The 15,224-nt window shown below is 39.1% G+C and overlaps 2 protein-coding genes across 3 annotated transcripts in view; one reads left to right on the forward strand and one right to left on the reverse strand.

Moving 5' to 3' along the window:
* Window positions 1-4,372: 4,372 nt before the first annotated feature.
* c2cd4a (C2 calcium dependent domain containing 4A) lies at window positions 4,373-6,086 on the reverse strand. Its single transcript, XM_082540684.1, has 2 exons — window positions 5,872-6,086; window positions 4,373-5,755 (listed from the first exon to the last, which is right to left on the reverse strand). Exon 2 carries the CDS (start codon window positions 5,727-5,729, stop codon window positions 4,386-4,388), a length of 1,344 nt encoding a protein of 447 aa, XP_082396810.1. The 5' UTR covers window positions 5,730-5,755; window positions 5,872-6,086; the 3' UTR covers window positions 4,373-4,385.
* A 2,763-nt stretch (window positions 6,087-8,849) lies between these two features.
* Window positions 8,850-15,224, forward strand: part of tln2b (talin 2b) — a 93,890-nt gene continuing 87,515 nt past the window's right edge. For both annotated transcript variants that reach the window (XM_082542534.1, XM_082542535.1), the window contains exon 1: window positions 8,850-8,966. The gene's annotated coding sequence lies outside the window, so the exon portion shown is untranslated. The remainder of the gene's footprint in view (window positions 8,967-15,224) is intronic.

Below are 15,224 nucleotides of genomic sequence, written 5' to 3' on the forward strand. Positions count from 1 at the left end.
AAAACTATATGAGAATGAAGGCTACAGAAGTAATGGAAAACTGGACTATAAGGACGCTAAACAACAACAACAACCCAAAACATAATCAGACAAACTATTTAATAAAAACCCATTATTGTTGACAACAACAAACAAAGACAGGACAGTGTAATAACCAAAAGTGTGGCTTTGTTTTCTAACAGCAGCACTGTGCCATAGAGGAATAATTAGCTACTGTTTCATTTTTCAGCATGGCAATGATCACAGACACATTGCCAATGTGGTAAATGCATACCTAGGTAAAAACATGAAATACTATGAGCCATAGATGGGCCTCTCCAGAGCCCGGACTTCAACTAAGGCAGCTAACATTCAAAGAAGAGCTTTGAATGTCCTTCAAGAAGCCTTGAGAACTATTCCTGAAGAGCTGTTTGTAAAGACATTACAAGAAAGCTTGACTGAGAGAGCTCAGCTCAAACAATACTGGATCATGAATCAAAAAATGCCCACTTGATGCTCACACCCACTTGCTCTTATTTCCATACCACATCCTCCATTCCTCTTTCTTTGTCATCCTCTCTTATAGGTACGCAACACAGGAGCCAATGAATATTCAGTGAGGCATTCACAACCAAAAGGGGGGTAAAAAATGCAAAGAGCTGATTAACACTGTACTTCTTGAAGTCAATATATGCAATTTTCAGCATAGATTTATTATTTTCATTTCATACTTTTTCAGCTGTGTTGTTACATACATATATAACATCATATAAAACTAACTAAGAAAAGCTCCACTTCAACTCATGTGGGCGAAACTGACAAATAAATGGAATAAATGACTGAGCAGTTTTCCATGAACAAAAGTTCAATAATTTCTTAATCTGAGAAGATAAAAAAGGTGGAGCAATAGAGGCCCTGCTGTCCAGAATGTTCAAATACATTTAAGTGACATGCTTAAGTGTTTGTCATATGCTTTGTACCATTAAGAGCCTGGTAAAACAGAAAACAAGATAAGGAAACTGGTTGGAACAGACTCTTACGTAGGAAGCTGTAAAATGGCAAGAGAGATATGGCCGGGGAAGGGGACGGTTTGTATATCTTATGATAACATTTTATTTCCATTAAAAGAAACGAATGGACACTAAATATGTGTGGATGCGAGCAGAGAGCTGAATGCAAGAAAGGAATTCACAGTAATGAAGACTGAAACATCTTTTATTATTTCTACTTGTTGCTGTCACTTCCAGGTGCCCATCTAATGTACTTTGTCAATATGCATTAGCTGGGCAAAGGCATCCTGGTGAATGAAGGTAACCAGGCAACTGTTTTCAGACACTTGAGATTAAGCCAGTGCACTTCCCCCTTTGTACGTTTATGTTCATAGTGCAGAGCTTGTAAGGAGCCAGATGTTTCCTACAGATAGTATGAAATGAAGCTTCTAGTAATTGAACAGAAACACAAACCGAATTTGAAATATGTTTTAGGTTTTTACCATGCAGATAAATACAGAATTATTAGCCCCCGTATGAAGTTCAAGGTTTTAGTCAAAATTTTCACAGGTGTTTTTTTTAACAGAGCAAGAGATTTTCAACATTTCCAGCAGAGTGTTTTTTAAAATACTAGTTTTCCTTAAAAAACAGCATATTTGGAAAGCATAAATGATTTGTATTTGCACAAAATGAAATAATTATTCCAGAAAAAAACTGTGGTTAATATTATTAGCCCAGAGAAAACTGTTCATTTTATGGAACCGTAACACAAAACACTGCAGTGCAAGGATATTATTTAACTTTGTAAAGCTCAACAATTGTCAAATCAATTGGCACTGAGAAAGCATCATACCAAAAACAAAAGAAATCAGTTTAGACTTAAGAAAAAAAAAACGAAAAAAAAAACCCCTGCTGATCCTTACATAGTAGGAGATGGATATACAAAGCATTTCCAAGTGTCAAGAACTGGAGTGTCATCAAAAAATTCAAAGAGAGTCGCAGAACAAACTTGGCAGAGGTAGGAAGCGAAAGAGTTCAAAGACTCTGGGAAGAAAACTTTGTATGAGATGTGCCTAAAGACCCCAGAACAACTCTAGTGACTCAGCCACGTCAGGAATCATAGTTATGATTATAGTGAATTATAAGATAGTCGCTAGGACAGGAATGGACTGCAAGGTTGCACACCAAAATAAATTCAAAGCTGGTTTTGGGTTGTTGCTTTGTCTTCCAACACAACAACCAAAAACATGCGATGCCCCTGGTGAAGAAAATCTGTGGACTGAACTGAAGACCAAGGTTCATGCCAGAGGACCATCAGATCTGGAGGAGCTTGAGAGATTTGCTAAAGAAGAATGAGCTGGGGTTGCTCAGGAGTTGTGTGTGAGACTTGTTGAAAACTACAAGACTGCAGCTTGTCCAGCAAAAATGATACACAACTGATTATTAGCATCTGGGGTCTAATAATTTTCTGTTTTACAGAAACATAAAAAAATAATAAATTGGTAGTGACCATCACTGTTAATTTAGGGCAGCTGTTGAATAAACCTTATATTGAGTGATGATACTATAAAAATGTTTTTATGTATTAATTTTATCTTTATATCTGTGAATTAAAAGCCATGCTGAGATGGCCATCTACTTGACAAAAAGGGTGGAAACAGGAAAAAGCCTGACAATTGTTAAAGTGAGCCCTGTTTCCATGAAGTTCAATTATGGCTTTAATGCCATCATTTCAAATAAATAACTAATACGCCCACTAATTTAAAAAAAAAATGCCTGTATGTGGCACCAACATGGACACAGAGTGTGTTGCTGCTGTTGACTATCAAGACTAGAGAAATCATTGATGGACGGGGTAATGGGAATCACAGGTAATTCTCTTTTATGATGGGATATTTCACAGTTGAACCAACAGTTGATACGAAATGATCCAGCCGTATCAGCCTCCTTACGGAAATATTGAAATACATCCGGCTGTTGAAACATTTTGTTGGGGAATTTTTAAAGGCTTGTTTAAAAGAATCAATATGACCTTTCACATTACAGTAATACAAATGTGTTGAACAACAAACTAAATAAAAAGGTTTATTTTCACACAAACAAGTGTGAGGAGAGGGGATTTTCAGGCCTTTCTGACTATTGTGGAGCTGTAGTTCAAACTAAAGCTCGCACTGAGCTGTGTTTGTCCAAAGGCTTTTCTCAGGGACGTCATTCAAACTGTAATCCAGTAAACATATTCATTAAAAGCATCTGGCTTTATAATAATTAAAATCCAGCAGGTTATTGTTATAGCTTTGGTAGTATTTTTTTATTGTTAATGTATTTGTTTATTTTTCCCATTTCCTTGCATTACTGCACATCATTTTGTTATATAGTTTAGTTTATAACCAAAAGTTGTAAGCCCCCCGTCAGAGACATTCTGAGCCTGGAGAAACATATTAATCTTTAACCAGTAGTTATCGTGGCAGCTGGTGCTTTTAAGCCGGATCTTTATTACTCAGAGCAGCAGGATATGCTTGGAGCGTGTCTGCATTTAGAGGTGCTGCTCTGCTCGGTCGAGTAAACATATGTGTATATACACACGTTGCACTAAGATGCTGGTTTTTGGCTATTAAGGTGGCTGGAAGGAGCAAACATATTTAACTCGTACACTGTATTTAACGAAAAGCAGTGTATTATATTCAGAAATTAAAGGGACTTTTTGTTTGTTTGTTTTTATTTCCCATTTACATTTTTGCTTTGCTGTATTCTAAATAAAAGAGGATATTAGCAGGTTATTATTTGATATAGATTGACTTGTATGTGAAGAAAGACTGTTTATTTAGGAAATATGAGAAAAAAAACTTTCTTTAACTACAATTTGGTGCATGAGATGCTCTTTTGATCTTCAGCAGATAATAATGAAATATGGCAGGAGGTGGATAAAGAAAACAGAGCTTCTCTTGTGCACCGCTGAAATTATACATACTCAAAGGTGAAATGGAAAAAAGCCCATGTGAGCTTTCTGGGTTTTATATATATTTTTGATCACAGAAAAGGTCAGGAAGAGGACAAAAGGCTTAGGAGAAATGGAGATGGGAGCCATCTCACTCCAGCGGATGGTACAACCACATTAACAAATTAATCACTGACAGGCTGTAAAGGGATATTTTTAAATGCGTGTTTTGTTTTTAACTTTTTCTTGGTGATTTGGACTTTTTTATTAAATAAAAATGTCTCTGTCCCAGGCTCAGTTTGTAATATCATGGTGTAACTCATCCTAAATTTAAAATTGAAAACGTACTCAAAAAATGTACTCGAGACAGATAAAGTCAACTTTTTCCATAATTTAATTATTACAAAATCTTCTTTTATAATACAAAAATTTAAATAAATAATTCAGTACATAAAAAAAAAAAACTGCCAAAGTACTTCACTTTATAAGGTTACAATGCTTGAAAGAGGCAAATCACAATCACCAAGCAGATAGTCTCTTTTCAGAGTGGACATTTTGTTCACGACTTTAAAGCGAAGGGACCGCTGGCTGAGGTCTTCCTCTGAGATACCATCAAAGAAGAAATCCTCATTGAAGATCGGATTACGGCTCTTTCTGATGACAGTGCTGCGTTGCTTCTGGATTTTTCCGGGAATCAGAGACAGGCTGACACTACAGTTGATAATCTTGGGGTCTACAGACAGAGGATAAAGGCCCTCTGCACTGATGAGTCGAACGCGCAGTCTTCGGTTATCTGGACAGTATTCTGCTGAGAGTCTCAGACTGCCCTCTTTTCCAATGGGCACCATTTTTTCCTTCATGACCCTCTCTCTATGCAGAATCAAGTCCATGGGGAAAATGGTGGGTGGTGCCAGGCTGTAGTTGCTGGGCAGCCCTTCAGCCAACCCCTCTGATGCCCTCCTCATGACATTGGGGCTGTTGTCGGTGGAGCTGCCTTCATCTGTGGACAGGGAATTGTTCCTAGACACCATTGCTTTCCTTATGTTCCTTGACAACAGCAGTTCATGGCTCAGCGCTTTGAAGAGGGAAGACTTGGCAGGGCACCTGGCCAGCAGCGGCGAGCTGAAAGGAGAGGATTCAGTAGAGGAAGTGGTATCACTGTCTAGAGTGGTCTGCCAGTTTAGGGTGTAGCCTCTTGGGGAAAGCCTGGAGGTCAGGCTGTTAAGGCTGAAGGAGGAAGGAGAGGAGGAGGGCGAGGTGGAGGGGGTGAGTTTGGAACACATGCTGGATCGACTTCTGGGCAGCAGCAGGGGAGAAGAGCCTGGATCAGAATGGAAAATTGACTCCTTTCTTCTTGTGTGGGGGCTCTCTAGTAAAGTGCAAAAGCCATAGCTGGTCTGGGTTTTGGCTAAGTGTGGAAGCGATAAGGCAGCCTGGCTCTGAGGGTCTGCATTGGTGCTCTCTTCATCACTGCAGCCATCGTAGGGGCTCTCATCCACACTTTCTACCTGAATAATGTGTTGGTTGAACGGCTCATGAAACGTCATCTCCGTCTCAGGGCTGGGTCCTTCACCTGGAGGCACCTTCATAATGCGAGCTGCTCGGCTTTGCTCCGTGTTCTTCTCCTGCAAGGACAGGATCGTTGGGGGAATGCAGAATTCTGGGATGTTGTCAGGGGTGATGATATTAGGACAAAGAGAAATCCGTTTGGATTTGTCAGCCTTTTCTCCCAGCATGATGTCACCAAGTTTATAGCTGAGTTCTGCTGTCAAGGTAGGCAGGCTAGTTCTCTCCACTGACATGCGGATCCTCTCCACCATCCACATGGGTCCTCTGGTAGAAATCCAAAACTCTGTGAAAAAATAAAATAAAATAATACTTGAGTTGCTGAATTATGTTTTGAAATCAAATGCATTCACAAATAGTCAGGATATCCCCAACAAGTACTTGGCAGGAAGGTTTTCTTACCTTATATTCTGGGGCTATGGATAATCCACAATATTATCCCAAAAAAGGACAAAAGCTCCAGTAAGGTGCTGAAAGATAGAGAAGTTGTAAGGGCTCTCTTGACAGCAGATGGAGGTCCTGCAGATCTGTGGCTCTTTGAGAGACGCAGGCGGTTTAAATGTAGCAGGAAACCAATAAATCTAACACACGCCTCCAGCTCAAACAGGATCCTCCTGCTCTCCTTAGCCGCTGGTTCCCATGGAAATATCCGAACCACAACAAAGCTCAGTGTGCCTGTAGTGGCTGCCGTGCTGTTTAGCAAGATAAGCGTGTTACTGTACTTTGAAAGTGAGCAGCTGGTTTTTAAACAAACTGTTTTTAAACAGACTTCTAAATCAGATGTTTGTTTTTCCATGGAAATTAAATTAGAATGTGGGCTTTACCTTGTTCTAAGAACATAAAAAAGGTGATCTGTTTGATAAGAGTTCTGAACACAATTAAATAATAACTCTTGCCATTGATGTCTAAATTGCATTGTCAAAAGTTCAGGACACAAAACTGCCTTGCGTATTAACTTTAGGAGACATCGTTTGGTTTAAAGAGTTTAAGAAAAATAAGCAACCTGGTTTTTAATATAATGCCGATGAGTGTTTTAATGAAATAAAGGTGGAAATTTCTGTTGTTTGAACCAGGTGAGGTTGTTTATATTTGCACTCTTATCAATGTCATACTTTTATGTAATGTGGCAATATGCATCGAGCATATTGGTGATGTAATGATGCAAAAGTAATTTACTGCCATATCACTGCATCACCAATATTCCTGATGCAGTTTGCTTCATTACACACATGTCCTTATAAATGAGCCGAGTACATTTTCTGTCTTGAGAGTACTTTGAATGTTTATTTGAAATTTGAGAGAAAGATAGCTTTCCGCACTACGGGACTGGAGTTTTATGAAGGAAATCATCTGTGAAATTGGAAAAATTAAGAATGTGCTAAATGTGCTTGCTGTAACTCTTAAAATGATTGCAAGAATTGCAACAATATTTTCGATGGCATTAAAATACAGGATCTTTAGAATCTCTCAGGAAAATAGATTTTTTTTCACCTAACTTCTATCTTTACATTACTTTTCTTGGTTAAAAAGATACAATCTGGAGAACTCGAGACCCCAAAAATAAAAAAATCCCATAACCTGATTCTTTTATATACAGATCTACTGTATTTATATCAATATGTTATAGATATACAGAGTATTTATCTATAAAAGATGACGTTTGATATACTGAAGAAGGTCCTATTACAAATCTGGCTTTTGAAATATCAATATCATAATTAAACAAAGGCCAATGATAACATTTATTGGTATACTGAACATTGCTCTTTAGATCTTCACATATCAATGCAATGTTATGTCAATGCTTCCCTCTTGTGGTGAGACAGTTTGACACCTAGATTTAATTTTTCTTGGACAGCACAACAAAAGTTAGCTTTAACTATTAGTTAAACTCAAACACTGCAGAAGAAAACCTACATCAGTTTTCTCTACCCTTTTTTTTTTAAATTACCTGGTACTACTACATCAAAGGCAGTTTGACCATCTTCATACTGAAAAGACCCAAGTGGAAAAAAACTCCACTCTGAACACGACAAAGTTCAAGTGGAGTAACTTGGTTACTGCGTGTTACCAGGCAATAAATGACAGGATGATGTCAGAGCTAACGCTGTACCTGGAAAGTGTCCTAAACGAGAGTCGCCACTTAGAAATGTTTGCCAAAATGTTCACGCCGCATCACTAATTCACACGTACCTTTCGAACACCTTGTACCCTTTATAGTATTGTATTATTTTGTGAAGTGAAGGCTCACATTGGATAGCGTGAGAAAATGAAAAAACAAAGCAAACACATTTTGATTGGGCTTTGTAGACTAGGATAATCGGTCCCGCTGTGATATTTTAATAGTCTTTTTGGAATACCAATCATCCATACCTATTTTGCAAAATACCGACAATACTTTTCACTCTGTCCGAGTCCATCCCTTATTTTCTCAGAGATGAGCATGTCCTTGTATTTCCTGTTGGAATGCTTTCAGACATGTTTTGTTGGATGCGCTAACAAATTGATTGAGTGATTGATTGTTTGAGTGATATATCAACTAGGTCGTATGTTGAGTGTCTGTATGGGGCCTTAGGCCTGGATTGCTTGGGTGTATCTACGGTATGAGAATACTGTATTTTATATGTATTTCTATCTTTTATATCCTATCATTATAGTTTTTAAGTATTTAATTATAGTTTTTAAGTATTTATCTTTTGTGATGTTGCACTGACCAGAGACATCTTTCAATTTCATTGTACCTGTGACAATGACAATAAAGAATATTCATACCATAAATGCTTCCATATCTCCATTAGGGGGTAGTATATGTTTAGAAAACAATAGTGCACCCACCGATAGGGGAGGTGCTGGCCATATTGATACATTAAATAATATTCTCATTTTGTCGCTAAAATATATCTTAATGCCTTATCTTAATTTGACTGCTTGATTATTGGGTTAGTGTAAGTGTAATTAATCACGAAAAAACAGACAGATACTCTTTTTCAATGTTGTGTGGGATGTACGTTCCTGCACGTTATAGCAAGACTTGTGGAGGTTGCCCCCACTTTAAACATAAACCTCCATGCCAGGCTTCCATTAACGCTTAGTGTGAAGACACGCTTTTGGCAGGTGCTCTACACTGCACAAATTAAAGCATTTTCAAAATAAGAGAGGTCAGTCTCTCAGATCTTCCGTGCGTCTATCCCTGTGCATGATTGCCAGGTTAATTTTATCTGCTCATCGCACTGGTAAGGTTGTAAATCTGTCTTCATCGGGATACATATTATCTGACACTGTGCGTGAGTGTGACGCCGCTTCCTTTTTGCGGCGCACAGATTTGTGGTCTTTTTTTTCTTCTCCCCCCCTCATCCTTCTCCACTGTACGATAAACGAGGAGGGGCTTGATGCCGTGGAGGAGGGAGGCAGTCAGGCTGAGCTGACCCGCTTGCGGTGTGTGTCGCTTCGCCTACATTCAAGTCAGCTCGCATGCACTGACGAGTGAGGGACATCAGGTAGGATTTTGCCTTTTAAGAGATTCTATCCAGTTTCTTTTTAAATCCTGGCGTTATTCTTCAAGGTGCTGTTCCTCCCAAATGATCTCACTACAGGGAGGCGGACCGCTCGATGTTGGCTCAGCAGAAGCGCTGGCAACATTTCACATGAGCAGTCTGCAGACGACCTTTTCACTTGATTAGTGTGATGTTTTCCACTCTGGTATTTCCTTTTGCTCTTCTTTGGACCTGACATCTGTCGATTCGTTTGCGCGTTAAAATAAGACTGGTAAATCTAGCCCATTTCTTCGCCTACTGTATAACTGATTGCTTTTGACATTGACAGATAAGAGGTAACAGTATTTGATTGACCCACTTGTTTGGCGTTGGTGTTGCATTTTAAATATCTAGGCTTCCCCAGTTTCGTCCTTAGAAGTACGCTAAATAGGTAACTAATGCTGCTCAGCTCCAGCATCCTCGCTGCTCTGCAAAAAAATGTTTTGTACAGTAACTTGGACTTGACCTGAATGTTATCTGGATCGGCTCAACATCAAAGCTGACATTGACGATGTGTAGTGCGCATGCAGGGATGTAGCCACTGGTGAATGACTTACTGTAGGTTAATGAAAATGTAGGGAGAATAAAATACTGGTCAGTATGTTAAGACTGTTAACGCTTGCAGGGACTGTTGTGCTTTGCCTCAGTTTTAAAAATCTGATCATTAATTCATCTTAGAAGAAAGATTAGTGCTTTTCCCTCGTCTGATACCTTTACCAATCCTCAGAGTGAACATTCACCTTATTTTCTCCATGATGCCAACAGGGAAGACGCATAACTTCTGAATGAAGGACACGTCTCCTTAACCATTAGAAGCCCTTCTGCCTCATACAGATGCGCTGTGAAGAGAGCTTTTTTGAGCTATGGGCTATGTGGGTGTTTCACAGATACAGCTGTCAATGCTGCTTCAGCACAGTGACTCTGGGCTGAAGGTGCCAAACTGTAAATCCCCGAGATGGTTTTACATTGAGTAACATGGATCATATGTGTTTTTACTGGTTTGACTCATATAGCAAACCACGTTAGCTGCAGACTTGCACAGCTTCTTTTCTCTGTAATGGAAAAACTGTTTTTTGTTGTTGTTGTTGTTGTCGTCGTCGTCGTCGTTTTTAAAGTCCATTTCCTCTTAAGTATATAATACAGCAGCTGTGCATTTACCACAAGAGGCATCCTGGATATTGATGGTCAATTCAAGGATACCGATGCCGTCAGGGAGTTTCAGACAGTGGAGTGACATGTTTTACCTGAGTGATGTGACTAGAAAGGTCAAGCTGTCTCAGCATGATGTCGACAGCTGAGATTCTGGATGGCTTAAAGGCATCACTGGCATGCTAGAGCTTTGATTCCAACTGGGAGTACCCATCCTTAAAATGCACTCCCAAATGGTACAGTAAGGCACTAGAGAGTGTGGGATAAAAGCTTCCACCAACCACACATTTCCAGCAAGAAATGGTGTAGGAGTACCTCTGTAGTGTGTTTAAAGCACCACTAATGCAAAACACTCTTGCATTTTACAAGGTATTTTGTGTGCCTTCCTGACTTTGTATCGCTTGGTCTTACTTTAAAGTGTAAGCATCATATATACAGCTTTATATTCATGGTAATTTGGGGCTTTAAATGGTTTCATTTAACTGTTAACTGCACAGCATACAGCTTTAATGACTTTAACAAGAATTGGGTGCACAAGTTTGAATTTATTGGATTTTTCTCTAATCTTGCATTAGAGTTAGACAAAAAGGAATTTTATCCCCAATTCTTTTAAATCTTTATGTTGATGGCTTGTCAAAGAAGCCGAGAACCCGTTAAACTTGGTGCAAGGTTGATAGTCTTTTAGCGAACCATATGATGTATGCAGATGATCCTGTGGTCTTTAGTCCTTGTAGTGCTGGTCTCCAGCAGCTCATCCACATACAGTGGTGTGGAAAAGTGTTTGCCCCCTTCCCCATGTCATATTTCTTTCTATGTTTGTCACACTTAAATGTCTCAGATCACCAAACAAATTTAAATATTTAAGAAAGAAAACATAAGTAAACACAAAATGCAGTTTCTAAATAAAGGTATTTTGAAACTGCTATCTGTGGTGTATCCCACAGATAGCTGAATTCAAACAAAGTGAAGATCTCTCAGTCTAGAAAAGGTTATAAAGTGATTTCTAAAGCAGTGGGACTCCAGCAAACCACAGTGAGAGACAATATCCACAAATGGCAATAACATGGCACAGTGATAAACCCTGAGTGGCTGGCTGACCAAAATTAGCCCAAGAGCACAGCGGCGACTCATCCAAGAGGTCACAAAAGACCCCAGAACAACATCCAAAGAACTGGAGGCCTCACTTGCCTCAGTTAAGGTCAGTGTTCATGATGCCACCATAAGAAATAGACTGGGCAAACACGGCCTGTTCTAAGATGAAAACCCCTGCTGAGCAAAAAGTTTGCCTCAGTTTTGACAGAAAACATCTTGATGATCCCCAAGACTTTGGGGAAAATACTGTGTGGACTGACAAGACAAAAGTTGAACTTTTTGGAAGGTGTTTGTCCCATTACATCCGGCATAAAAGTAACACAACATTTCAGAAAAGGAGCATCATACTAACAGTAAAATATTTTTGTGTTAGTTTGATAGTCTGGTGCTGTTTTACTGCATCAGGACCTGGAAGACTTGCTGTGGTAAATGGAACCATGAATTCTGTTGTCTACAAAAACATCCTGAAGGAGAATGTCAAGCCATCTCAAGCTGAAGCGCGTTTGGGTTCAGCAGCACCAATGAGGACAAACATCGAAGATTTCCAGAGTTTAAAATGTCAAATAATAATCTTGCTGTCTATAATAAGGTCAGACATCTTGAACATCTTATTACAGAACAAAAAAAGTTAATGCATATACAGATTGAATAAAGATCTCTTTATTTAGACAGATCTGTGGAATTACAGAAAAGCAAGTTTATGGAAATTTCATGTAGTTTATAATGTCACCATTATGTAATTAATGAAAAGAGCAAGACGCCTCAGTGCAAACATGTAACTGCTGGAGTCAGTACATTTGAAGCTTTATTAAGAAATCTCATATATACATTGATTTCCAGGCTCAACACTTAACAAATATAAGGTGTGGCACCACACATTATCAGTTTTTATTGTGGAGACATTGGTATAGTTGTTGCTTTGAGGGAAGGCGATTTGGGTGCCTTGCACTGAACGGGCTTTCAAGCATAGTCCAGAAATTTTCAGGGTAGAGGTAAAGTCTTCGGGAAGTCCATTCCAGTAGCTTATTGTTAGCCTGCTTTATCCATTCCAAAAAACAGCTTCAGTGCATGTTTGGCATCATTGTCCTGTTGGAACACCCAGCTGTGTCCAAGTCTAGCTATTGATTTGAGGTGAAGTTGAAGAATTTGAAGATAGTCTTCCTTCATTACTCCATCCACTGCAATATACCAGTACCACTGGAAGCAAAAAAGCCCCAAAGCATGATGTTACCGCCATCATGCTTGACAGTTGATACAGTGTTCTTAAATTTGAAAGCCTCACTTTACCGTGCCTCTTGTCATTATGGCCAAATATCTCAATCTTTGTCTCAGCTGACCATAAAACCTTTTTCAAGAAGGAACTTGGCTTGTTCATGTTGGTAGCTGCATATTTTAGTCAGTTTGAAGGTGTCCGTTTTGTAGCAGAGACTTCTGTCTTGGTTCATACCCTCTCAGTCAATGATGTGAAACTCACTTCACTGTGGACAGTGATCTTGGTGTCCAGCCACTTTTAGTTCATGGGCACCCAGAGCCATTATATTTCCTGGGTTGTTCTTGAACACCCCAACCAGTTTCCTCTCATCCAAGGGTGAAAGTTTGGGTCTTCTTCCAGACTCTAGCAAAGTGGAGACGAAAAGTTGAAAAGGTTGTACTTGGATACCTTGGAATCTGCAGTTGTTCAGAAATGGCTTGAAGAGACCTTCCTAACTTACATAAATCTGCAATCTGCAGATCGAGTTCTTAGGATTTTCTTTTCACTTGTTGTTCACAATATAAGCCCATGGCTTGCCTGTGTTTCAAAGAAGAGACCTTCTCCTGCCTGAGCATCTACAATGAGTTCTGTACGCTTTCTCCACAATACAGTATTACACAGATATAATTAGATCTCAGGAACACCAATGTCACAAGCTCACATGCAACATGCATCTGCCAGCGGCAACTGACTGCTGCTTCAAACAAAACACTAGATGCTATTCACAAGACCCAAGGTTATGAAAGCAGAGTTTGTAAGCTTCATCAAAAAGAGATATGAAAAGTTTAGCTCAGAACACAAATAGAGATTCAACACTTCTAAGATTAAATAATATTCAGTATTTCAGTTTTATTGAGCACTGGCAATTAAAACCAAGGACTATTTAAATTGTAGCTTTTCACATTTATTGCCAACTACTTCGGAGGTCATTACTGCAATGATTTTGTATTATAGGAAGCTATAGCAACATCTCTGCTAGCATAGCTGTAGTTCACACTTTCAGCTCAGTGCCTAATTTGCTAATTTACATGTTTCAAACGTGTTCATGAAATACACCACACTCTCTCATGAAACACTTTTAGTCTGTGTTTGTTCAATTTCTGCGTTCTGGGGCGCAATAAGTAACACTAAAACTGCTCCGTGAGAACAATAACAAGGTCATGCATTTACGAGTAACTATTTTGAGCCACAAAACATCGAGAACAAGCAAATGCTAAAGACAAGGCCTCCTGCTGTTCATTAGAGAAGTGATTTTCCTCTCAGCTGTTGTAGTTGCTCTGTCATCAAGAATATATTCCTGGTTGGAATTCCCCAGGAAATGTTCAGTTGGAGGGTGGGAAGTAAGGGTTCTGAGAGTCATTGGAGAGTGTGATTGTTGAACTATATTGGATGCACGAGTGTGTAGGAGGTGGAAACTAAAACACACCCCATGCTGTCGGTGTGACCCAGCCTTTGTGTTCTGTGTTTACAAGGGAAATAGATTGGTCCTGTGTTTTCTCTCGCTGCTGTCACTGTGATCACAGCCTCTTTAGGGGCTGGCTTGCGTTTAGATTACTTTCTATAGAACAAATGTTTGAGCTGGCCACCATTCCCAAACCCCTGCTATTACAGCAATCTGAAAGAACAGTTTCTCGAATTTTTCCATACAGATGAATGTGGCAGACAGGCAATTTGTTAAAGCTATATATAATGCGGATTTTTAATCGGCAAACACTTGACCATATTTCTAATTTGCTTTCAGATATGAAGTGAGGCTGAGCTCTCTTTCAATTAAGAAATGTAGTGGGATTAGATTAGACTGACTCCACACTTGATTAATAATGGTTGGACATTACAGCATAGCATTTAGACTGATCACATCCACAAGTCACTCAGTTGTTAAATTGTTAGTGCGTGAGGTTTAATGCAATATTGTTTTATTTTGGTGCTTTTAACTCACAGAAAAGCGAGCAAGCAATTCATTAATAATTCGAATTTCTATTATATACACATTTATATACACTATAAATGTGCTTTAAACTGGTGTGGCTGTGCCGGGATAAATCAACAGACTCAAAAAGTAGGTCAGTAGATGCCGCCATGATGTAGTTTAGGTCAGTGGCAGTCGCACAGCCTGTGGCACTTCTCATCAGCATGTCAAATTAAAATGCCAGTTTGAAGTACTAGACAACAGGTTTACCTTCGCTGCAATGCACACAGTATAGGGCTGTGCAAAATCTCATATCCTGATATAAGACATCTATCGTCCGATAACGATATAAATCACAAAAATGTAACATTTTCTGTTAATTCTGTGAATCTCGTGCACGTCGACTTGCGTGAAGTGTTTCCAGCTGCGCGTCGTGTACCTGGAGTCGAGTGTTTTAACTGATGCATGAAACTATACATTTTTAGAAATAAGTTGTAACAGCCGCTGTTTTCTTTGTGAGTATTTATTACACGGCGTGCTGCGGGGAAAAGCTTGTTCTAACGTTTGAGTCTAAGGTTTATTTTTTTAGCACCTGGCGGTTTTTTGTTTTTTTTTTTTACTTCTCATCCGTAATAATCTGCTCTTTAAGTGATTCAGTTTATTTTGAAAAGTTTTAACAGGATCTTGAGCTTTATTGTGAAAGGTTTATGTGGAACATAAACAACCGGACACGCAACAGTGTTACCGTCGTTGTTGCTAACGACAGCGCATAAAACAGGCTCTTGTCCGTCAGTAGTGTGGTTATATTAAATATAAGAGA

This window comes from Aulonocara stuartgranti (assembly GCF_965226115.1).
Source record: "Aulonocara stuartgranti genome assembly, chromosome: 7".
Lineage (NCBI taxonomy): Eukaryota > Metazoa > Chordata > Actinopteri > Cichliformes > Cichlidae > Aulonocara > Aulonocara stuartgranti.